General features: G+C 36.0%; 2 protein-coding genes across 5 annotated transcripts in view; one reads left to right on the forward strand and one right to left on the reverse strand.

The window, feature by feature from the left end:
• Positions 1–20,167, reverse strand: part of VRK2 (VRK serine/threonine kinase 2) — a 112,732-nt gene extending 92,565 nt beyond the window's left edge. Inside the window, exons 1-2 of one of the 4 annotated variants that reach the window (XM_063695875.1) lie at positions 20,091–20,167; positions 17,971–18,111 (exon numbers count right to left, since the gene is read on the reverse strand). In XM_063695875.1, coding sequence (XP_063551945.1) covers positions 17,971–18,106 — 136 coding nt within the window. In that variant the 5' untranslated portion in view covers positions 18,107–18,111; positions 20,091–20,167. Of the gene's footprint in view, positions 1–17,970; positions 18,112–19,759; positions 19,992–20,090 lie in introns of those variants that run through there. The other 3 variants (XM_004029268.5, XM_055378850.2, XM_063695876.1) reach the window with 3 other exon arrangements.
• Positions 19,971–25,955, forward strand: LOC129531823 (formin-2-like). Its single transcript, XM_055378866.1, has 2 exons — positions 19,971–20,435; positions 25,910–25,955. Exons 1-2 carry the CDS (start codon positions 19,971–19,973, stop codon positions 25,910–25,912), a joined length of 468 nt encoding a protein of 155 aa, XP_055234841.1. The 3' UTR covers positions 25,913–25,955.
• The last annotated feature ends 200 nt before the right edge of the window (positions 25,956–26,155 follow it).

The following is a 26,155-nucleotide window of genomic DNA, read 5'->3' on the forward strand; positions in this document are numbered from 1 at the left end:
CAAATGTTAATCTGCTTTGGCAACACCCTCACAGACATATCCAGGGATAATACTTTGCATCCTTCAATCCAATCAAGTTGACAATATTAACCATCACAACTGATGACAAATGGAGCAATTCCTTAAAAACCATGAACTACTAAGTTACCTAAAACAAATAACCAGATTAGTCCTAAATAACCACTAAAGAAAGTGAAACTGTTTTTTTTTAAAAAATGCCTTTTTGAAAAAGATATTTCTACACCCAGTTAGCTTCACTGTATAACTATACAAAACATTTTAAAAATGAATAACACTTAATCCTATACACTCACTTCCAGAAAACAAAAGAAACAATACTTCAGAACTCATTTTATGAGGCCAGGATTACCCTGATACAAAATTAGACAAAGATGGTAGGGGAAATAAATAAATAAATAAAAGTATACACTAATAGTCCTCCTTAACAAAGATGGAAAGATTCTCAAAATATAAGCAAATGGAATCCAGAAATATATAAAAATAATACACCATAATCAAATTAATTTGAGGAATGCAAGAATGTTTCAATATTCAAAAATCAATGTCATCTACCATATTAATAATCTAAAGAAGAACCACCTGATCATATCAATTGAAGTAGAAAAGGCAATTGACAAAATTCAACACCCTTTTATGATCAAAACTCAGTATGCTTAACTTGATAAAGAGCAGGTATGAAAACCTACAGTTAACATCACACTGAATAGTGAGAAGCTGAATACATTCTCCCTAAAAATGAGAACAAGTCAAAAATGAGCACTCTCGCTATTTCTATTCAATAAATCACTCTAAGTCCTAGCCAGCGCAGGAAGTTAAGAATATAAATGAAAAGCACACATTTGGAAAGAAAGGTGTCCCTATCTCCAGATGATGTGATTGTCTACATGGAAATTCCCAAAGAATCTGCCACAAAAGAAAACTCAATCCTAGAATAACTGGGTTTACCAAATTCATAGGATGTAAGGTCAACACACAAACATCAATCATATTTCTATATACTACTAATGTACAAATGGAAACTAAAATTTAAAAACCAAGAACATTTTCAATAGCTCCAAAAAATGTATATATCAATATATACCCAACAATACATGTATAGGACTAGTATGCTAATAACTACAAAAAGCTGATATAAGAAATCAGGGAAGACCTAAAGAAATGAGGACACATGCTGTACTTATGGTTTAGATGACTTTACATAGTAGAAATGTTAATTTTCCCCAAATTTATCAATAGATTTAGCTCAATATCAATTAAAATCCCAGCAATTTTTGTTGTCGTTGTTCTGGAAATATAAATTAATTATGTATATGGAAAAGCAAAGGAATTAAAATAGCTAAAACAATTTTGAAGAAAAAGTTGAAGGAATCACACTACCCAAATGTCCTTCAATGGTAGAATACACAAACTGTGATACATTCATACAACAGACTACTACTTGACAATAAAAAACTGCTGACACACACAACAACTTGGGTCAATCTCAAAGGCATTACACTAAGTGGAAAAAAAAATCACAAATGACACATATTACATGATTCCATTTATAGTAATCCCGTACGTTCCCCAAAAGCCACATCTATAGTGATGCAGAATAGATCAATGGCTGCCAGAGATTAGGGGTAAAAGGAGGTTATGGTCACAAAGGGATAGTATGAGGAAGATTTTAGGGTGATGAATCTGTCCTGTATCCTAATTACGTTGGTGGGTGTGTTAAAATTCACAGAAATGTACAAAGATTTTTTTCTGTTTATTTTTATAAATAAGAAAAAAGATACAAGTACATAATCATAATACAAAATAGAATATGCTTAGTTATAAAATAGAAGCAAAAATATTGCAGAAAATAAATATACAATGTAAAACTGTGGTAGAAAATGCACAAAGAAAAGCAGTAGGCTTCAAGGGAAGGTGGACTTGAAATGAGCACAAACTGAATATGTAGAAATGAGAAAGAAGGTAAGTGATAAAGAGAAAAACAGAACAAGCAAAGTGATACTGGTATTTGTTTCCTGGATTAGATTCCAAAACTATGACATGTTAAACATGTTTATGTTTTCTTAATCACACATATTTTTAAAATAAATTCTTGTATACTTGAAAAAAAGTCTATTCTCTGTAACTGTTAAAAACCCTCCAAATTAAAAACTTTTCCTATTACATATTTCACTTTATAACTTATTATTATAGCACAATCAGTTACCTTCAAACTCTTTTAGTAATGGAATGTTTCTTGGAATCCTGATATTTTGGAGATACTGCAGGTTCGGTTCCACAACAATGCAATAAAATGAATATTGCCATGAAGCAAGTAGTGTGAATTTTTTGGTTGCCCAGTATATATAAAAGTTATATTTACACTATACTGTAGTTTATTAAGGGTACAACAGCAGTATCTTTTAAAAAACAACGTACATGCCTTAATTTAAAAATATTTTATTGCTAAAAAAATTTTAGCGATCATCTGAACTTTTAGCAAGTTATCTTTTTGCTTGTGGAGGGTCTTGATGTGGATAGCTGCTGACTGATCAGGGTAGTGGGTGCTGAAGACTGCGGTGACTGTGGCAATTTCTAAAGATAGCAATGAAGTTTGCCACATCAACTGACTCTCGCTCTCACAAAAGATTTCTCTGTAGCTCACAATGTTGTTTGTTAGCATTTTATCTACAACAGACCTTTCAAAATTGAAGACAATCCTCTCAAACCATGCCACTGCTTTATCAGCTAAATTTATGTAATACTCTAAAACTTTGTTGTCATTTCAACAATGTTCATGGCATCTTTACCAGGATAGATTCTATCTCAGGAAACCACTCTCTTTGTTCATTCTTAAGAAGCAACTCCTCATGAATTAAATGTTATCATGAGATTGAGCAGTTCAGTCACATCTTCAGTTTTCATCTCTAACTCCAGTTCTCTTGCAATTTCTGTCACATCTATAGTTGCTTCTTCACTGAAGGCTTGAAACCCACAAAGTCACCCACAAGGGTTGGAAACAACTTCTTCCAAACTCTTGTTAACACTGCTATTTTTATCTCCTTCCCTGAATCATGAATGCTGTTAATGGCATCTGGACTGGTGAATCATTTCCAGAAGACTTTCCATTCATTTTGCCCAGATCCATCTGAGGAATCATTATCTATGGCAGCTGAAGCCTTATGAAATTTATTTCTTAAATAGTAAGAACTTGAAAGTTAAAGTCACTCCTTTGATCCATGAACTACAGAAGGGACACTATGTTAGCAGGCATGAAAACAACATTAATCTCCTTGTACATCTCCATCAGAGCTCTTGGGTAACTAAAGCACATTGTCAACAAGCAGTAATGTTTTGAAAGCAATTTTTTTGTTTCTGAGAAGTAGGTTTCAACAGCAGGCTTAAAATATTCAGTAAACTCTATTATTCATGCAAATGTATGGGGTACATGAGAAAATCTGTTACATGCATACAACCATAGTGACCAAGTCAGGGTATTCAGGGTGCCCATTACCCAAGTACAATACATTTTTGTTAAGTATAGACATCCTACTCTGCTATCAAACACTGAATTCATTCCTTTTAGCTCGCTGTATGTTTGTACCCTTTAACCCACTTCTTCTTCATCTCCCCTCTTCTCCCAAAATGGGTGAGGGACAGTTGTTCTCACTCATATGTTAAAAAAAAAAACAAAACTGTGACATATGCCTTAAATATACACAATTTTTAAAATAAGAAAAATAAAACTAAAAAAAAAAAATCAGTAAACCATGCTGTAAAAAGATGTGCTGTCATCCAGGCTTTGTTGTTCCATTTACAGGGTACAAGCAGAATAGATAGTAAACATAATTCTTAAGGGCCTTAGGATTTTCTGAATGGTAAGCACTGGCTTCGACTTAAAGTCATCATCTGCACTAGCCCATAAGAAGAGAGGCATCCTGTCCTTAGAAGCTTTGAACCCAGGCACTGACTTCTCTCTAGCAATGAATGTCCTACACAGTATCTTCTACCAATAGAAGGCTGTTTCATTTACACTGAAAATTTGTTATTTAGTGTAACCACCTTCATCATTGATCTTAGCTAGAACTTCTGGATAACTTGCTGCAGCTTCTACATCAGCACTTGCCACTTCACCTTCCATTTTTATGTTTTGGAGATGACTTCTTTCCTTAAAACCTCATGAACCAACCTTTGCTAGCTTCAAACTTTTCTTCTGCAGCTTCCTCGCCTCTCTCAGCTTTCCCAGAATGGAAGAGAGTTAGGAGCTTGCTCTGGATTAGGCTTTGGCTTAAGGGAATGTTGTGGCTGGTTTGATCTTCTATCCAGACCACTGAAACTTTCTCCTTATCAGCAGTAAGGCTGCTTCACTTTAGCACTTTTAATTTCTTTTAAGAACTTTTCCTTTTCATTCACAATTGGGCTAACTGGTGTTTAAGAGGCCTAGCTTTTAACCTATCTGAGCTTTTGACATGCCTTCCTCACTAAGCTTAATTATTTCTAGCTTTTGATTTAAAGTGAGATATGCATAACTCTTTCTTTCACTTGAATACTTAAAGACCACGTTAGGGTTATTAATTGGCCTAATTTCAAAATTGCTGTATCACAGAGAACAGAGAGGTCTGAGGAAAGGGAGAATGATGGGAGCATGGCTGGTCAGTGGTGCAGTCAGGCCATGTGCTACATTTACCAATTAAATTCACCGTCTTGTATGGGTGCAGTTCATGATTCCTCAAAGCAATTATGATAGTCACAAGAAAGATCACTGATCACAGATCACCATAACAGATATAATAACAAAAAAGTTTGAAATATTGTCAAAATGACCAAAATGTGACACAGAGACATGCATGAAGCACACGCTGCTGGAAAAATAGCACTGATAGATTTGGTTGATGCAGGGTTGCCACAACCTTCAGTGTGTAACAAAACATAGTATCTGCAAAGCACAATAAAGTGATGTGCAATAAGACAAGGTAAGCCTGAATATGCAACAGATAAAGCAGAAATGCTAAGGTTGAAACATGGGACACGAGACCAGAACCCTTACCCCTTTCACCTCTACACCTGGGTTCCATACAGACCAGTGTGAAGACTTAGTGGTAACTGGTTTGTCATTTTCTGAATTTATTTATAATATCTCCAGTCATATTTATAATTTCTTATTGAAGGTCTGCTTTCTCTTCAAGGATAAAAATAAACAATAGCATTCTCATTATATTATATTCTATCATTACATTTTCACTTTGTTTTACTAACCTTTTACCCTATATACATCCTTGTTTAGCTCTCTTAATGATTTTTACTGTGGAATATAAAATAATAACAGATCCTGCTATTGCTTTACTGTTTACTTACATGTGCATGAAAAACCTTAACCTTTTAGTGTCTTTATATCTTATCATTTTAAGTATTGCTCTTTTGGCAACCGATTATGAAGTTCTGTCAGTGATCTTCTTTAATTGAGGCTTACAGACTTTTTTTCCAATGTAGTTAACTGACAATTTTATTATAATACACTAATTTATATAATTGTTATTTTTCTTTGCTGTCTTTGGCCAGTTACTTACTGGTTGTGGTATATATTACATACTTATTTCATTTTACCACAAATTATATCTTCCAACCCATTTATCTATTTCTCAAACATTAACACTAATAAACTCTAACTTAGCTGTTTTTATTATTATTAACTAAATACATTTTGAGCTTCCCTAAAGGGTTGATATGTAACTTAACTGTTAACCCTATAATTCTGAACCACAGTTCATCAATTTAATTTAGAAATTTGAACTTTGTTATGAAACTCTACATTCATAACTTACAGTTCTTAAAAAAAATCCCCCAAGTTTTACTAAACTGGTTTTGCTTTATATCATCAAATCTTTTCTTAATATTTTAACCCACTTATCTCTTGTAAGTCATTTTCAATCATACACTCCTTTCAAGCCTATTTTAGCGATAATCTATTAAGAAATGATTTCAGGTTTACTAAGACCTCAAATGTTTCCTTCTACCTCCTAAGAGACATTCAATTTGGCCATACAATAGAATGAGAGCTATTATTTTTCTTTGCCATCATAAATCCTATTTTCAAAGTGTATGAAGTGAGAGCTGAAGTAGTTGACCTCCCTTCCTTAAATAATACTGTAAATTCTGTAATTTAGGTTTAAAAACCTAGTATGTAAGAATCTTTAGCCCTGTTCCTGCTCTTTTGAAGCACTTTCCAATCTTTATGCTGAAATTAGGCTGTAAATAAGGGAAATCTTTCTCATGTTTTTCATTATGGTCTTTATTTTGCATGTCTTTACATTTTCATGTGATATTCTTAACTATCCAAAGATACACTACATAAACAGATAATAGAACCATTATTTTTTCTTCTTGATGGTCTCTTTATCTCATTTTTCTGTGACTGAGATCTGCTTCTTTACCAGCTGCATCCATTATTGCCTTAAGGCCTCTATCCATGTGCCAATATCAACAGATCATTTATAAATTTATCTCCCTCTTTCAGGATTTAACAGGTTTTCACAGTCAGAAGGAACTTAAAAGTGCTCCCTTCCCCAAAAAATACTTATTTTTTTACAGCAGTTCTTTATTATAGTCAATCTACATTAAACTAGTTAATTTCAAAAGATTTATCTTGCTCAAAAGCTTTCTGCTAGAGTAGACATTCTGATTATTCTGGAAGACTACGCAATTTTTTCTTCCTCTTTTCATCACACAGCAACATTTACCTGTTAGCTATACAGGTTTGTTTTGTTTTCTTCTCACTTTTCTTGAAGTGTCTTGTGTGGGATTTTTTTGTTGTTGTTGTTGGTTTTACTACTTTTTCTTCTACTATCCTCCTTACACTGTGTAAGATAAAACGTTTACATAACTAATTCTCCATTTTCAATTATAATACATTTGACACCGGAGATGTAAGATAGAACTGTAATACATGATTTTTTAATAGAAACAAGATCAAGTATAATGAATAGCTTTTCTTTACATTCTCCAGAATTTGACATTAATAATCCCATATCCCTGTAACTGCTCAAGAACATGTATTTAATGTAGTAACTTGTGTTTGTTCATTCTTTTCCTTGCTAAATATATATACACCAAATAAAAAAGTATTCTAGTATAAAATCTTGCATTGTAATAGCTAATAACTATCTGTTCTCTATTATAAACACCCAAAGGTTTACCACTACATGAAATGTTCTAACTTCTTCATGAAATCACCCTTGAGTATGTAATAAATCATTACTACTGTATAATATCTTGAAATAACTAATTTTAGTTATTTAAAAATAATTTTCCAAAACCTAGACTTTTATTATAACTAAAATATAGTGGTATCTGAAACAAATTCCATAAAGGGATATGTTCTTTAACACGATCCTATTTATCTTAAGTATTTTCTGTTTGTTTTACTCTTTAAAAGACCTACTTTTCTAAGCAGTGTATCTTTAAATTATTACCCAATGAAAAAATATAGTCAAGAATCATTCAATATTTATAAAGGTATCTATTTTTATATGGTGCTTATTAAAATCATATCACAGGGATTTAAACAGGTCTATTTAGATCTTCCTGTTGCTTATTTGACTCAAAACAAATGTATAAAATGTATAAAACTAGACAAATGTATTCAGTTTTGCAAAGGCATGAAAATCCAACAAATCCTTCTCATCAGATTGCATGAACTATTGGATGACTATTCGCACTTTTTTCCATAAAAATATTGTTTGAGGTATGGTACATTTTTAATGTAATTGTCCCAGTGCCTAACATTAGGTTTACTATAAATATCAGATGTTCTTTCACAGATTTTGAGATCTTAATAATATCAAAAACATATCGCTGATGCTCTATGCCTTGAGTTGTCAATCTGAATGAAAATGACACCATTATTAGCATCATCACTAACAGATTTCTTAAATTAGCTGCCAATACTATCAGTTACATATTTTGCTGTTACTTTAGAAATGAGCTTGTCATAAGCATGCCACTTGTCACTATTTTATCTGGCTAACAATAAATTCAAGTGTTCTTGGACAAGGGACATCAGTAGGGCAGGGACCAGAGTCCAAATATAGAAGAGACATTTTTTAAATTGTGGCCAGGAGGTAATTTACGTATCCTCTTTAGGCCACGGTGTCTTCCTTAGTTAAGCTGCTGAGAGGATTCAATGAAATAATTCATGCAATGCACTTAACACAGAGCTTGGCACACACTAAGTGAAAGATTTTAGTACTTGATAATAAATATGATAATTTCCTAAAAAAAAGAATTCAAAAACTAGTCCCAGCATTTATCAGATACTACAGACACATCTGACACATCTACTACTCTTTACCAGACTCTTCTTTCATTCTTTTTTACTTTTCTGCGTTCTATGTTCATGGCCTCATCAGTGAGGCTTTGGTAACATTATGTCTAAGAGGTTCCTTAGGTGGCACTCAGAATACCTGAAATGGAAGCTATGTTCTCTATGCGCCTCTTTCACACATGTTGAAGCTTCCGATTGCTCTTGCTTGAAATAAATTTGCGGGAAGCTGCCTTTACTCCACACTAAGCATTGGAGAGAGAAAAATGGCCAGTGTCTCTGGGGAATAATTAACAAAAGACAGTTTGTTTCATCTTCATGATAAAATACAGCATCCCTATTAAAAGGCAAATTCATCATTCCCAGAAGTTAAATAGAATGACACTTTTAAAGTAATTCCAGCTGATTAAATTTAGGGTTTTGAAAAAAAATTAATTCATGAATATACTCTGAATCTTTCATTTGATTTTAAAATGTATAAATGTTCATTTAACTTTGAGCCCTTGCCTCTCAGTGTTCTATTCTGAGCTAGTCAAACAAGTGGTAGCAGGCATGCTGGGCTCAATAATACTGCCTCTCATATTTAAATACTCTATTTCACTTGGATTGCAAATTAAAGACAGTCTCCTGAATGCTGACACATTTTCAATGATTGATTTTGCAAAACGTGTTGATTTTTCCTACACTGTTTTGCCTCTCTGTGTGTCAACTTTGGCCTTCTTTTCTTGCTCCTTTGCAGCACTGCTGTCTCTTTGAAGACATTGTCTGCCTGATATAAAAAAATATATACATTAAACCTCATGACTAATTATGTGGATAGAAAATTCCCGATCTCAAACATAAAATACCCCTGCCCAGAAACCATAACAAAAGCTTCTGACTATGTACAAAACCCTTAATCAAACCTTTCACAGACTTGGATTAAAAGAAATCCCAATAATTTATTTTCTGTTAACGCTGTGCTTACATTCTTTGAAAAGTTGATTTCTTATGCATGTTACATGCATACATACATAAGTCAATCCATTTTATAGTAAACACCATGCTTTTCCCCACAAACGTTTATACTTGCTATTAGGTCTACTTCAATTAAATACTACTCAGAAGAACTGTTTTATTAGAAACAGAAAACTGATTTGTCTTAACACAATGTCCATTTTTTAGTCCCCTCTCCATACTATGCATTAACAGAGTAGACTCTTCACAATAAATTCTACAATCTATGGATTAAGTAAACAGCTTCTTGTATTTTAAAAATATACTTGAAAAGAGAATAAACACATACTTTTATCCCTTCAAACTCCCCAAAACATACAAAAGAATTTATCTAAATCTGAAAGTACAGTGCCTTACACGCAGGTCACATATAGGATAGAGCATGGAATTTTTTTGTCTCATACAACCTATTTATTGGGAAAATCATAATAGAACAGTTCTAGAGTTAATTTAACACATCATTTTTTAAGAACTATAACATGCAAGGCCATATTAAGCACTGTGAGTGACTGCCTGTAAGCAGTTTATAATGTAGTGTCTGTGTGCACACATGTTGGGGGAAACAGGTTAAGAAGACAGCATACAAAATAGTGACCGTCTGAAATAATGAGGTGAGCATTGTGTGAAAGCACACCATCGGAACAAAGAAAGAGAGAAGTTATGAACACTCCCCAGCATGCCTCTTTAGCATTTCAGAATTTTCATAAAGCCTACCAAGCCACCATTTGTTTCCACAACCAGTCCTAGCAGCAGACTCTCCTCGCTTCCAGTCTACCAAGTCTAGGTATTCTGCTGTTTGGCTGTTGCTTGCCTTTTCGTTAGACCAACTCTCCTCTACCTCTAGTTGTACATCTCACACGATTACCAAGTATAATAAAAGCATCACATGCCACCACACTACTATTTTGGGAAGCCCTGCAATGACTACCAGTGTACCAATTAACCAGTCCAACCCTGGATATAAAATGTTAGTTCCTCAAAAACGTGATGCAGAATGGGAAGATGAGAGGAGGTGGGGTGAGAGTAGCCACACTAGTTACTCTTCAGAAATAGCCACACTACCTAAGCAGAACAGGTTGGATTAAGGTCTGCACATGAGCCAAAGCTGAGAATTCATTGCCTTTGTTGGCTCATGTCACTTCTTTAATTAATGTCACTTTCTCTGGTTTAATATCAGAGCAAGTGACAAGAGTGCTTCTGGATGAATTGTGTTTTCCGAGGACTGTATGGCACACTCTCCTGCAGTCTGACAGAGGGACGTGCCAGTTTTACTTGGCAGTTACAATGCACCAGCTTTAGTTTTAGTAGTTTAATTTGTGGCAGTTATATGTTTTGAATACGTTGAAGTATTCACAACGGTCTCATGGAATCTGTTCCATAGATAAAGTTTACACAGTGAAAAAGCAAAAGCAACGGCTATAAGGCGATTAGGAAAAGCTTCTCTTGGCCACAGCTGGTCTTACAGGCATTCCTGTAAATTTTAGAGCATTTAGAAGATATGATTAAAGTGATCAGAAGGAAGCGTGCCCTCTTTCGGGGGTGGGGGAGGGGAGTTCTGTAGTGGGTGTGAGACAATCAGAAGGAAATATGATGTTTAGAACTCAATTTTATGCAAAATCCATTATTCAAGAAGCAAAGTTTATATACATGATAGACATGCAATGAAATAAATGTAAAAATAGAAAGTTTTGTCACTTATGCATTAAGTTGGTTCTAACATTTTGGTTAACTAAGTTTTTATTGATAGAAAACTCAGAAGATTTTCTGCATTGAGGAGAAAGGACTAAACTTTTTCCTTTGGTTTGTTAAAAATCTTTCTGTTTCTGGATGAAATTTTCTGAAGGTCTTTTATTTGGAGTTTTCCCTTCATCTCCTTTATACAATTTTGTGAAGCTTCATCAGCTCATAGTGAAAAGAGCCGCCTGCCACCAAGGAGTTCTTCTAAACTTTGCCTGCCCTTTCTAAATTTAGGGTTCTTTACTGCAGCAGGTTGAAGATCTGGCTTTGATTGCACCTGGCTCTGCTGGAGAATAGAAATATTCATCTCCACTGAATGCATGCTGCTTAAGTGCTGGAGGCACTTGCAGGAGAGTAACTATCATTGGAAACTTCATTACAATACTTTCTCTTCCCTACATAAAGTAGTAATTCTCATTCACCAAAGATAGGATTTTGCCTGACACAGCCACAGGAGCTGCTGTTTGACTTTCAAAATTAATCAACTTCTAAGCTGGAGTAGAAATGGCATGTCCTTTAACCTTAAGCACAAAAAGCTCTCAACAGACTGTAGTTTTTATATCCCTGGATGGGAATTTGGGCCCCTGATACTTAAACTTGATTCACATACTGGGTTTCTGGCATGCTTTTGCCCATACCCATCTGCTAGCCTGGCACTGTGCCCATTCAGAAGGTGTGATGCCAGTTTCAATAGGGCATAGGTGCCAATCAAAGATGGGTTTGGAGGGGCAGCATGCAGAACGCAGCAAAAGTCACTTCTTCTGCCAGAAGATCCTCCTGTTATCATATAATGCCAATGAAGGGCCACATGCTTCATTGCTTGGGATCACATTGCATCTGTAGATGTTTCTGGCCTTCAATGGATGTCTTTCTACAGAATATTTCCCTCAAGTATTACTTGATCGAAGATGTTAAAGAAAAGATAAATCCACCTGGCTAACAAAAGGCTATGCTTTTAAAAGAAACAAGGGAAGTCCTCAACAATTATCTTGAAATAATTGCTGAGTTTTCTATCTTTTCTCCTAAAATATTTTTTCATGGAGAATACAACAGAGTGTTCAGGAATAACAGTCCATGTGATGGAGCTATCAGGGACAAACATTCTAAAGAAATACTAATTGCAAAATCAAGTATCTAAGTAGTATAAAAACCATAAATGCCTTTAAGTGTAGATGATGAAGAAATTTTCATCATCCAAGTAGCTAATTTCTAATGAGCTCTCTCATTTAGAGCTTTAAAGTTTCTTAATTTTCTTCTCATTTATCTGATATAGATAGTCCTGTGTCTTAAAAGAAGAAACACACCTCATACTATTTATTCCTCTTCTTCCTTATCTAAAGAAAAAAACCTAAAACACTTCAGAAGCAGAAGTCTATCCATATTTCATAAGGAAGCCAGAGCTCTCAAAAGCTGAGAATTCTTTTATTGTGTGGCAAAAGAGGTGAGCTCATTTCAGGAAGAAGAAATTTCCCCACAGCAATATGTTTCAAATTAAAAAAAAAAAAAACCTTGACCACTGTAAACAGTTACAAGATAGTAACAGGTCCAATGGAAGAGACATAATATATAAATGCACTGAAGAATATTTTATAAATCTTCCCTTAAGGCAAAAGAATTTGACAGTAAAATGTTGAAAATAAAGAACCATAATATAAAATATGCTTAAAAATGGATATTTAAAAAAATGAAAAAGCCAAGCAAAAGCCAAGTCTTATAAATCTCCCTTTTAATGGAAGGAACCCAAACTTTCTTAAACACCCAGATTTCTTAACTGATAGATAACTGGGTACTGCTATCTCTTTAAAAACTCTAAATTTAAATATAAACAAAATTAAAATACATCTTACAGAGACTTTTATTTCTTGTCTGTAAGTCCAACAAACGTATTAAATTTACAAAACTCCAAGTGATTCCTTCCTTGTTTTGAGTTTATATTACCTATTATTTACACCTTCTGGAGACTAATTTATCATAAACACTATAGTTTCTAGTCCAAATTATTCTCATTTTCACATTTATTCAATTCTTCTCTTCACTCCCACAGTATCATTTGCAAAATTGCCTAATAACAATTGCAGTGGCACCACAACGTTGCATTGTGTCAGATAAGGCTATTTATCTCAAAGCTCTCTATAAACACTACCAAAGTAACACTTAATAATGTAATATGTAATGAAGCAATATGTATTCCAACACACTACTTTGTTGCTAGCATTATCACTGGGCTCTTCTAAACTTTATTCTACATACCTTAAAATCAATCTATTACAGCTCACTATTTATAAAGAAAATAAAAAATTATTTTATGAAGAAGTAAAAACATTCTATGTATGTGGTTTATATTTACTTGTTTTAAATATAAATGTTTCCTTATCAGTAAAATAAATGATTTAAACTTTGGTAATTTCTAAAAACCTATCTGCCAACAAAAGATTCCTTCTATGTTTCTGAAGTACAAAATTAGGCTAATCCGACAGCATGATCCAAAAATGTCTGGCAGTCACTTTGATGAAATTTAAACATCTGTCCATGGATAAATGATCTGATTTTCAGGCTTCACCACAGTTAACTTTAGTTATAATAATGCGTTATTCTTTATAAAAGCTTTGAGATAGTATCTTTATAAAAGATATTGCTACTGATGTCCTGTCAATAAAGCACATGCACATTCTTTTAGATGATGTCATGATAGGTGCCTTGTCTCAACTTTCCTAGTGACTAAGGATACTAATCTGCAGTAGATCGAAGAGTGACATCTACAATTATGGAAGAGAACAAAGCAAACTAGCTTGTGTGGGTTAAGTATTCCAATCTCAGTCTCAATTTCTCAGGCAAATAACTGTTGAACATCTATTCTGTGCTTGACACTCCAAAGATGCTAAATGGTCATCACTATGCCACCTTCAAAAAACTAAAACTGCTACAGATAAATCATATCTTTTACTTACATGATCAGCCTTCAAAAGAATGTGGCTAAAGTTTATCCTGTAATTCTGTTATTCTCAATTTTGAATAATTTCTGAAACCAACAGCTTTAATATCTGAGGCAGATTAAATACAGCTTATATGAGAACTTTTCACTACTATAGCAAATTTTAGGGGGAGCTTTTATCAGTTAGTAAAATGTCATAAAGTCTTATGCTGACATTCTCTATGTTCTCAGTTTTACCACATTAGTAGTTAAATCCACCAAAATTCATAGTAGAATAAATAGAAAATCCACCCTTCCAATGGAGTTCTTTGTCATCATCTTAATCCACTATGGCAGCATTTTTTTTTTTTTTTGAGACAGTCTCACTCCATCACCTAAGCTAGAATGCAGTGGTGCAATCTTGGCTCACTGCAACCTCCTCCTCCCAGGTTCAAGCAATTCTCATGCCACAGCCTCCTGAGTACTGGGACTACACGCACACATTACCACAACCAGCTAATTTTTTGTATTTTAGTAGAGATGGGGTTTCACCAAGTTGCCCAGGCTGGAGCTCAGGCAATCCATCCGCCTGGGCCTTCCAAAGTGCTAGGATTACTGGCATGAGCCACTGTGCCTGGCCCCACTATGGCACCAGTATTAAGAATGGGAAAGTCTATGGAAATAAATAACTAAATTACATTTATTAAATGCTTACCAAGTTCCTTAAAAAAAATCTCATTTAATTCTCCTCACAATTATTATTATCACAATTATGCAGAATAGAAACAAGCCAAAGGATTAAGTAACTAGATGAATAAGTGGCTTCATCAGATCAGGATTCAGGTCAGATATGCCTAATGCCAAAACCTCTGCTATTATTTATGCAATTCTCCCGTAATTTACTTGGTTCTGTGTTATACCCAGCATTATAGTAAAATTCTAACCCTCAGTTTTCTCTCCTTCCTGAAATTTAAAAAACTTTTTCACTCATTTGATACTAAAATGACAGCAATTTTTCCCATCCCCTAAACCAGTTTCCTTTCTTCCTTTTTCCTCTCCTTCTCTTTTCATATTCAAAGAAAGAACTTTGACTTTGTTCTTGTATTCAGACTTTTCTTTTCACTCTTTTAGCTATTTCTTATTAATGCTAGAGGCACATTATTTCTCCAAGTCAAGAGTAAATACCAGACTTCTCTGCCCCTTCCCCTTAACTGTAAGCTGCTGATTACCGAAAGGCCCTGGCTACTGATCTCAAAGCTAGAGGACAGTTGTACATGTACAATGAGCTAGACAGAGCAGCTAGTTTCTTCTCAGCCTTAGGCAGTAAACGCTGATCAAGTGTCTGCTGAAAGAGGGTATCTGGAAAGAATCGAAATGAATGTCACTGGACACGAAAGTATTCAGGAAAATTTGAATTTTACTGCTTCTTCTCTTCATTTATATAGAGGAAGTGATGAGAACCATGATAAAATACAAAAACATGATGTAATTTCATATTGATTTGTTTGTATAGCTTTGAAAATAGTAAAAACTAAGTTTAGTGAAATTAAACGGATTCTATGATTCATTAGCATCACTTTTAATGGAACAGTTACAACACTTGGAACACACATCTTTATTTTAAATTCTGAAGTACTGGAGCCTTTTTTCTGAAAATAGCTAAATATTTCTTTAAAGTCCTTCCTCAGTGGTGTGTACTTGCTAATCTTCCTAGGTAGGGTCCAGGTTCTAAAGTTCAGATACTAGAGAATGTTCCATTACATACTGAACCCTGAAAATATATTGTAAAACAAACAGTATTATTTTGGTAATAAAAAAAATAAGTAGGCTGGGCACAGTGGCTCACGTCTGTAATCGCAGCACTTCGGGAGGCCGGGGTGGGCAGATCACCTGAGGTCAGGAGTTCGAGACCATCCTGGCCAATATGGCAAAACCCCGTTTCTACTAAAAATACAAAAATTAGCCAGGCAGGGTGGCAGGTGCCTGTAGTCCCAGATGCTTGGGAGGTTGAGGCATGAGAATTGCTTGAACCTAGGAGGTGGAGGTTGCAGTGGGCCGAGATTGAGCCACTGCACTCCAGCCTGGGTGACAGAGCGAGACTCTGTCTCAAAAAAAAAAAAAAAAAAAAGTAAAAATATGTGACACTGTACTAGACTGAAAGAAGCAAATATTTTTCTGCATTTGAATAGGGACAAGTAAGTCACATGCCTATGCAAGTATATTCCTTTATCATAACAGTAACAATAGTGACTATGTGTACACATAGATACATACAGGTATACAGACATACACTATTTAATCTTAAACATTCACTTGAATTTAAATACATATAATATTTACATTTCAAGAAAATCAAAGAGATAAAATCAACACATCAATACTTTTCTCCAGTTCTTTGAAATTACTCAAATAATACAAACATTAGAAAACCAAAAGTGATAAGCTATGGAATCCAAGGCTATAGCTCAGCCACATCAGAAATAATTTATTCAACACTGTATCTCAACCTTGAGTCAAGACAGTATACTAGAGATCTTAACTCTTTGCTGTAAAAGAGAATTCACTAAGTTCAAGTTTCAAACAATACTTATCCTCACATAGTCTTTATTTGCACTATTCTATACAGCAGCCACATGTACTTACTGAGCATATGAGCCACACAGGCTAACTGGGCTCTTGAGACTAGATACACCTTGGATTTTGAAGACTTTCATTTAAAAAAGTAAAATATTTCATTTGTTTATGTTGAGAGCATACTGAAATAATATTTTTGATATACTGGATTAAATATTATTAAAATAATTTCACCTGTTTCTTTTAACGTATTTTAATGTGGCTCCTAGAAAATTTTAAACTACATATGTAACTTGTATTACATTTCTATTGAACAGTGTTGATTATGTCACTCAATCTAGCACTTAATAACCATAGTATTCTTTCAAGCAATTTCAAGCAAGTTCAAACCCTTTAAATGGGTCCTTTACTTGACCCATACAATTTTTTGTGCTGATCTTATCTTTCCAACTAGAATAGACACTTAAGTATTTAATAAGCAGATATTTATTGACCAAATTTCATTCATTCATTCATTCATTCAAAACTACAATCTTAATTTTATCAGAAGAGGATCTTTTATATTTCAGGATCCATGAAGCATGTTTTTCTGGAAATATGTGATAAGAACCCAAGATACCCTCAACGGAGGTATTTTATCAACTCCTTAATCTCCTATAGAAATAGATGTGATCTCAAGTCTCAAGTGAGTACAGTTAGGAGAATTTATCCTTGAGGGTATATTTTTAAAAATAACTATTTTCCTTATTTTATTAATCAATCTTTTAATGGATATCCCCTCCTCATTCCAACTCAATGATCCACTAAAGTTCAGTGTAATTTTTAAATGCTTAAATGCAATGTAAAGGCCTACCCAGCCCATGGTTCCTTACCTGTACCACAGATCACAGAAAATAATTTTGAGTGTTTATTTTTTCAATTATCCCAAGAATGGCACATCCCTAGGACCACTCTAGATGCACGAGAGAGAAGTTAATTCATTTCACAGAATAGATGCCTTAAGTTTTATCTATGAATTCTCCAGTAGAGCCCAATTAAGAAATGACTAGACTCTTGTATTGCCTAAATATTAATGATTAAGATTCACAAACAGAAAGTGTTTTTATCTATACAGTTGTGGTTTCTCATCTGAAAAAAGCATGTTTCTAAGAAAACAAGCTCTCAAAAAAAAGAAAGTTAGCATTTTGTCTGGCAGATTGCATAATTATGCTCTAAAAAGACTTCTAAGATTTACTCAGAAAAACATGGACAACAAGGAGTGGGTCAGTGATGTCTTGAACCTAGACACTGTACTCTATTATTACTTAATCGAGTACAATCATGAATTTTAATAAAGTACACATATGAATTCCATATTTCCATTCTTAAAATACCACTAAGTAATCACGGTTACAGTCACAGATATAAGAATAATTGGTAATTTAAGATTTTACTTTACCTAAATATATCAATCCAAATCCTCCAGAGCCAATCTTCTTGCCCAGTACCCACTGATTGCCTTCCATATCATCCAGAACCTTGCCTTCTGGAAATGGAATAGGAAGTTTGTATTTTTCATTTCTTTTTGGTGGCATCACTTCTGTTGGCAGAAGGGGTGAGATAAATGGGTAAAAATAAAAACAAACAAACAAAACTCTTAAAATACACTTCCCAAAATGTCTTCAATAGGGAACTTTCCCAGGTTCCCAGAAATTAGGATTCTAAAGTTAATTCAGTTTGGAAAAGCCCACACATTATATTCAAATTAGAAATTCACATACATTACAATACTGAAATCTAAGAGGTACGGATATTTTAAAAAAACAGAAGCAAACTAATCAAATTTCATCCAAAATTCATTTCGGGGGTCTATAGCACATATTAACAGTGCAGGATACACCTTAAGAAACACGAAATTAACAATTTCCAATGAAAAAAGAAAATAAATTTCATGTACATGGAAATATTGCTTTCATTGAGAATGTAAAATGTTAAAAGTGAGAAGGTCTTCAGTCACTAGAAAAGAACACAGAATTGGATTGGGAAGACACAGACAATGGCAATGGACATCTCACCACCAAGCAAAGCACGTGACACCGAGTAGGTACTCAGTAAACATTTGTTAAATGAGCCAGGGATTTTCACGGATACGTAACTTAGCAGAATACTAGGCCATCAGTTGTCGGGCTGCCAAAATATTCTCAGCATTTTGTCTTCTTACCCTCTTTCTCAGTTCATCACAGTGAAAATAGTCCTGCCTTAGAGATTACAACTGTGCCACCAACAACAAAAGCATAATCTCCACAGCACAGCCATGCAACTTTAATCAACTAATTATAATTGTACATAGGTTAGCAAATTTCTCAATGGGAAATTCTGAGTTAAAAGAGAAAATTTCTTAGGGGAAAATATATATGCCAGCATATATGCCTGAAAATAATTTAAATGTGAAGGTAACCATGATCCTCTAAGTATTTAAAACTATTAAGAGTTTCTGACATGAAAGTTAATTAAAAACGTATATACGTAAATGTAAAGTTTTCTTAATATAATCTTCCTAGCTTCCATAAAAGAAAGTATCTGTTTTTCCTTTAACAGGTTTTTCCTCCTTCACTTAACTGCTTTTTTACTTAGCAGCATTGTCCCAGGTAGAGTCGCTGCGTGTATCTTCAACAATATTCACCTTCCTTCTCCTGATAGGCACACAAGGGCTGGGAATTTGGATGGTGAACTATGCCTAGAGCATTGATTGTATCATAAAGCAGGAAAAGTTTTTGTGGAGGTTTCCCTTGACCAGTACATTATATAGGCTGGTGCCTATTACAGATTTACTGATTTAAAACTTAAAGTCTCCAAAGTGTAAACTACTGATTAAGGAATAAATTCTAAATAATTATAAAAAAGATAAATACACTTTGGGGCAAGGCAGCGGCCTCAGGGCTTGAGGCGGTAAGGGAGACTCTACGAAATGCACATCCTGGGGGCGAGTCCCGAGTTCATCTGCCAAGGGAAACGACAGCCTCCTCTCAGGGCCGGTCCCTGTCAGGGATGTCCCTTCGGCTTCTGGGTACCTTCCCAGGGCTAAGATGAGTCCTCAACACGAGTTTCCGAGCAAACCGGTACCCCGGGGTTAACATGTGCCTGGGCTGACCTCCAACCCCGCCGCGGCCCCTGACCCTGCGGAAGGTAACGAGAAGCAGCGCGGCCCAGCCGCCTGGTCCGTCCGCCTTAGCACGCCGGGGACTTACGGCAAACCCCGCGCCCCAACTTCCCGCCACAAGTTCTCTCTGCACCGGCAAAAAGAGAAACTCCACCCACTTTTCCGCTAACACGTCGGACCCGCTTTTGGCAAACGTTGAGTAGAAGGGGACGCCTTGTTCTCACTCCCAGCGGGGAAAAAGGAACCAAACGCGGAAGCAGCGACTCTGCCCGGGCCGGAGATGAGGCCCGGGGGCTGGGATGGCCCGGAGTCCCCGGCATCTAACTCCGACGGCAGCCCTTTTCCGGGCGGGGCCGCGGCTCCGGCACTGCAAGCAGAGGTGCCGCCCGCCACCCAAGACCCAAGAGCAACAGACTGACCGGGCCTCAGGATCCCCCGTCGCCGGGCCGCGCGCACCGCCTCCTGCCTGCCGCTGCGACGAGGCGGAGCCCCCGGGCCTACAGTCCCGCGGGGAGGCGGGCCCAGCACTCGAGCCTGCCCTCCCTAGGACCTGCCTAACTTCTCTCCAGCTGCGTCGGCCTCGCAGTGCAGCGGCCCGCGGAGCCTCACACAGGCCGCAGCCGGTTCCTTTTAGCGGCCTGTCCACGCCCCGGAGACGCCCAGGGGAAGGAGAGGGCGCGGCTACATGGGGAATGGGAGCTGTGTTACTACCTCCACCCTGGCCCGCCAGCGTCTGGACGAAGAACCGCCGCCAGACCAGTTTGGTACGAAATAAGCACGACATGCATTTGTGTAGGAGGAGTGTTAGATCTCCTGTACCACAACCTGAGTACTACGAGCTTCCAAATGGCTAGTCCTTACCGAGCTCTCGCCGAGCAGCTAACTATTGGTACTAGCGAAGACTCCAGTTAGGAGGGCCTGTATGTAACTCACCGCGTTTAAGTTCTCAAAGGCATATTGGTTCAGGACCTATTTCTGCCATTAATCGTAGGATAATTTAACACCGTAATTAACAAACTTCAGGTTTTTTTGTCTGTGAAATGGAAATAACCCTTGTTGTTAGATTATAAGGTTATTGGTTATAAGATTATGACAATAAGGTGAGGACTTTATTAAGCAGTTTTCTAATATATAAAGACTCATAGTGGCCAGGTGCGGTGGCTCACGCCTGTACTCCCAGCACGTTGGGAGGCCGAGGCGGGTGGATCATCTGAGGTCAGGAGTTTGAGACCAGCCTGGCCAACATGGTGAAACCCCATCTCTACTAAAAATACAAAAAATTAGCCAGGCGTGGTGGCGGACGCCTGTAATCCCAGCTACTCGGGAGGCTGAGGCAGGAGAAGCGCTTGAACCCAGGAAGCAGAGATTGCAGTGAGCAGAGAGCGCGCCACTGCACCCCAGCCTGGGCAACAAGAGCGAAACTCAGTCTCGAAGGAAAGAAAAAAAAGACTCATAGTAAGCTTATATTTTAGACTAAACCAAACAAATGCTTAGACAAAGATTATTAATACGTCAGCATTCTACATAGGAACCACCAATAACTGGTTGGGATACAAATATTGAAAGGAAAATTAGAGCCCTTTAATGACTTTGACAGAATAAGGAATTGGGACTCCCTACATCTTTCAGACTGTCACCAAAATGAAAGATGGCATGAGAAGACGTTTCTAAAAACAAACAAAAAAGTATTTTTAAAGAAACAGTCCATAGAATAATTGTGCCCTTAGTCATTCACTGGTCCAACAGTGTCCTTTCTTATTTTCTTAAGATATTTATGTAACAGATGCATAATTACAGATATTTATGTAACAGATGCATAATAATCCTAATATCCATATTGGGTACTCTTTCCTCCTTTCCAAATTTGTTTAGCTTTCCACCACTTCCCCAGCTCCCTTTTGAGAAGACACAACTCCAGTAGCAGCCACAGCAGATTACTTGCAGGTGGTTCCTCTCCCTACAGGCATGTATCCAGTGTTAGTAAATCCTGTTGGCTCAACCTTCAAAATACATCCAGCATCTATCACTTAGCACCCTTACCTACATTCTGGCCCAAACCATATTTTTTTCTCTAGGTAATTGTATTACCCTCCTAAATGTTTTATACCCTCTTATCCCTTTAGTCTGTTCACAGCAAACAGCCACATGATCCTTAAAGCTTAAATAATTACTGAGCTTAAAACAATTCAGTGTTATTCCAATTTACTCACAATTAGCCAGTCTTTGCTATGACTTTAAACAGCATTTCTCAACCTGGGCACTATTGACAGTCAGCCTGGATAATTCTTTGTTGGGGGTTTGGGAGAAGGAGGAGGATTGAGAGGTAGGCTGTCCTGTGCATTGTAGGATATTTAGCAGCATCCCTGGTCTCCTCAGCACTCCCTCCGACACAAGTTAACAACCAAAATATCCCCCAACATGACGAAATTTTGCCAAAATTGCCAGTCGTTGAAAACAACAGTGATCTACCTATTATGCACTCCCACTCCCCAGTCTCCTATTACTCTCTTCAACCACAGTGGCCTGCTGTTCTCAAGAACTTTTCACATTTACTGCCACCTGGACCACTCTCCAGCCTGGTATCCGTATAGCCTGCTCCATCACTTCCTTCAGGTCTTTATTTAAAAGTCAGTTCAGTGAGACCTTTCCTAAACATCCTATCTGAAATTTCAGCTCACCCACAATATTTCGTAGCCTCTTTCCCTGTATTTTTCCCAGTACCTACTGCTATACAGCAATATATTATACAGTTCATTATTTATTTTGACAAAAGACAAATAATCTTTTTCAGTAAATTGTATGTTTCATGAGGTCAGGCAACATTTTTGCCTGTTTTCGTCACTACTGTATCCCCAACCCCTAGAAAGGATATGGGCAACCATTTCCTTCTTCAATGAATAAATGAACCATGCTGGCCCCATTCCAATTCCCATGATTGGTTTAGACAGTACAAAATAAGCATGTGCTGAGTCTAGGTAACGAGGTGAAAAGAAGTTTGCTGGACACATTCTTGGAGGAGATAGTCTCTGATGTGATGGTTAACATGGCTGCAGTCATCGTGTGACCACAAAGATGGGAAAAAGTACTAATCTAAAGCCCCAGGAATGGCAGAATATTCAACAAATGTTAGAACAGCTAGACATCCATATATACAAAAAAAAAGAAGAAAGAAAGAAACCTCAACCCTTAATTCACACCCCATGTAAAAATTTACTTGAAACTGATCATACAGCTAAATCTAAATACAAGATCTAAATCTCAAACTTTTTAGAGAAAACCTAGCAGAAACTCTATATAATCTTTAAATGTGTGCACTTATAAAGTATAAAAAATTTAAAAGCTGGAAACCTAAAAGAATAAATTGACAATTTAACTTCATCAAAATGAAAAACTTTTGCTTTTCAAAAAATACTAATAAGTTACCAAGGATTTGGAACAACTTGGAACTCTCTTATATTGCTGTTGATGGTACAGCCACTCTGGAAAACAGTTTGGCAGGTTCTTGTAGTGTCAAACATATAATTAACATACAACCCAGCATTCGCATATTTACCCAAGATAAATCTAAACCTGTATCCACACAAAGACTTGTAGGGGAATCTTTAGAGCAGCTTCATATGTGATAGCCAAAACTGGAAATAAATTTCCATCAACTGGTGAATGAATAAGCAAATTATACTGTATCATCTACTATACAATGAACTATCACTCAGCAATAAAAAGGAGCAAAGCACCAATACAGTCAACAAGCTGGATGAATATCAAAAACACGATGCTATGTAAAAGAAGACGCAAAGGAGTATATACGATATAATAATTTATTCGAAATCGAAGAGTTGGGATTGACCGCAAGGAGCTGAAACGTTGCAAATGTTAAATTTCTTTACTGTGGTAATAGATACATTATTATACATTTGTCAAAATTCCTCTAGTTATACACTTAAAATTGAATTATATATAAGTTATGCCTTAATAAAATCGATTTAAAAGAATGGCAAAAGAGAAAGATAGGAAGATCCTGAGTCTTTGAGGCCATTATTGAACTACTAATTCAACTAATCCTGAACCACCATATTTTCATATTCATCCATGAAGTGTTAAGTGTTCTTATGATTTAAACCACTTAGCATTGGTTTTTGTATTTCTTGCAGCCAAAATCTTCCTAACAGTAAAATAAAGTTTCAATTTTCATAAGTGCCAATGATTTTTAAGTGTTAATAAATTTGTACTAAATAAAAATGGCAACAGGAGCAGGTAAACCTATATTGAGAATATGTTTTTTTTAAGTGTTGGGATTTAATGCAGAATTTTATGATTCAGAGCATATTGCTGTGTGTATGTTTCAAGATGAAAACTGACAGAATATAGAAATACAAATTTTGGAACTAGTGAAAGAACATCTTCTGAATGAACATGATGAGAAACAAGAAAGAAAAGAGAATCTAGACATGAAAGCAGTGAAGTGTGAGTCATCAGAAAAAAAATATGGGGAAAACTAGGTTTTCAAACAAAGCTATTTTGATAGATCTTACAGGCTATGAATGATTCACCACAAATACACACACACAAAAGGACTTTCTTGGCTGTATGCCAACTTGTAGGTATGGCATGCGTTCTGCTTTTCAAAGAACTGGGTGCTATAAAATGCTTACACTGGTTAAAAAGAAAAAGAAAAACCCAGCCATTTAGTAAGCATACTTTACAAGGCCAAGATCATTTCAAATCAATTAAAATGTTAAAGATGATGCATAGACAAAACATTCAGAAAAAGCCAATTTTTGTTATTTAAAGTGAGATAAGGAGATCATATCAGTGAAAGTGTTTTGCCTACCAAAGAAGAGCTAGTATTTTTGTTCTGTAAAAATCAGGAGGCCATTTGCACTCATAAACTTACAATCTCTAAACAGCTAAGCAGTTCCTGACATAGAAATTTTGAAATTAATAATTTTGAAAATAATAGAATTCAGGTAAATGGAATTCCAAGCCCATTAGATAAACAATCAGACCAAGTATCTATGTCCTCTGCATTCTTTACATATAAGATCATTACAAAGTATAAACTTAATCATCCAAATGACATAATTCTTCATTGTCTATGTAAATGAAGAATTAGAATATTAAAAATAAAATGTCATATCAACATGTCATGTGAACCAAAAAGTATCTGAGATGAGTCTCAATCAATTTAGAAGTTTGTTTTGCCAAGGTTAAGGACATGCCCGGGATACAGCCTCAGTAGGTCCTGAGAACATGTGCCCAGGATGGTTGGGCTACAGTTTGGTTTTGTATGTTTTAGGGAGACAGAAGACGTCAATCAATACTTGTAAAATGTACATTGGTTCAGTCTGGAAAGGCCCGATAGCTTGAAAGGGGGGTGGGAGGGGGGAGTTCCAGGTCATAGGTGGATTCATAGATTTTCTGAGTTTATCTGAAGACCTGGAATCAGCAGAAAGGAATATCTGGGTTAAGATAAGGGGTTGTGGAGACCAAGGGTATTAGTTTACTGATGGAGCCTCCAGGTAGCAGGCTTCAGAGAGAACAAACTTTAAATGTTTCTTATCAGACTTAAAAAGATGCCAGATTCTTAGTTAATTCTCTTCTGGATCAGGAAAAAGACTTGGAAAGGGAAGGGGATTCTCTACAGAATGTAGATTTTTTCCACAAGAGAAAGTTTGCAGGGCCATTTCAAAACATGTCAAAGAAATATATTTGGGGATAAACTGCTTCATTTTTTTTCAGGGCCTGGTATCTGTCATGTTGGTATCTTATTGCTACAAAAAGTCTGTCTCGTCAGTCTAAAGGTCTGTGCTTTAATATTAATGCTGGTCAGTTGTGTGGGAATTTCAAAGGGCAGAGGGTATGCATACCCAACCACCCATTTCCATCATGGCCTGAACTGGTGTTTCCAGTTAACTTTGGAATGTCCTTGGCTGAAAAGAGGGGTCCATTCAGTTAGTTTGGGGACTTAGAATTTTATTTTTCATTTATAGTCAAAAGGCTCAATAAAAAAATTTTAAGCATATTAATTTGTAGAACCCTGCTGCCAAACAAAATGTAAATGTAAATATGTATCAGATTATCTCTCAAACAATTGAATGTAGTAAACCAAATATTGACTAGCCAAAAGTGGTATGATTCTTACCCTGTCCATTCTCCAAATATGAGCACCATAAAAGGTTAACTATAAGACTATATTTACACTCTACATCCTTTTTCCCCCCAATTAACATCCCTGCAGTAACCAAAAACATGAGCTGGATAAGGAGGAGAAGAGGAGCTCACCGAATGATTTTTAAGCAGAAGCTGAATGTTCAATAAGAATAGAGTTGACGCCTTCAGAGGAGAAGTAAGAAATAGTTTTCCTGTGTGTCATGTAAGTCATGTTTTTAGGCTTACCTTTCATGCAATTGCAACAACATCCCCTAAGGGTCTTGAACGAACCTTCTATTCCCCAAATATTCCTGGCCATTCCCAATGACTATCT

Source organism: Gorilla gorilla, chromosome 12 (genome assembly GCF_029281585.2).
Source record: "Gorilla gorilla gorilla isolate KB3781 chromosome 12, NHGRI_mGorGor1-v2.1_pri, whole genome shotgun sequence".
Lineage (NCBI taxonomy): Eukaryota > Metazoa > Chordata > Mammalia > Primates > Hominidae > Gorilla > Gorilla gorilla.

Bases quoted from the DNA above. Each gene is read 5' to 3' on its own strand.
- LOC129531823 (XM_055378866.1), top strand. From the start codon at position 19,971: ATGGCCCGGAGTCCCCGGCATCTAACTCCGACGGCAGCCCTTTTCCGG.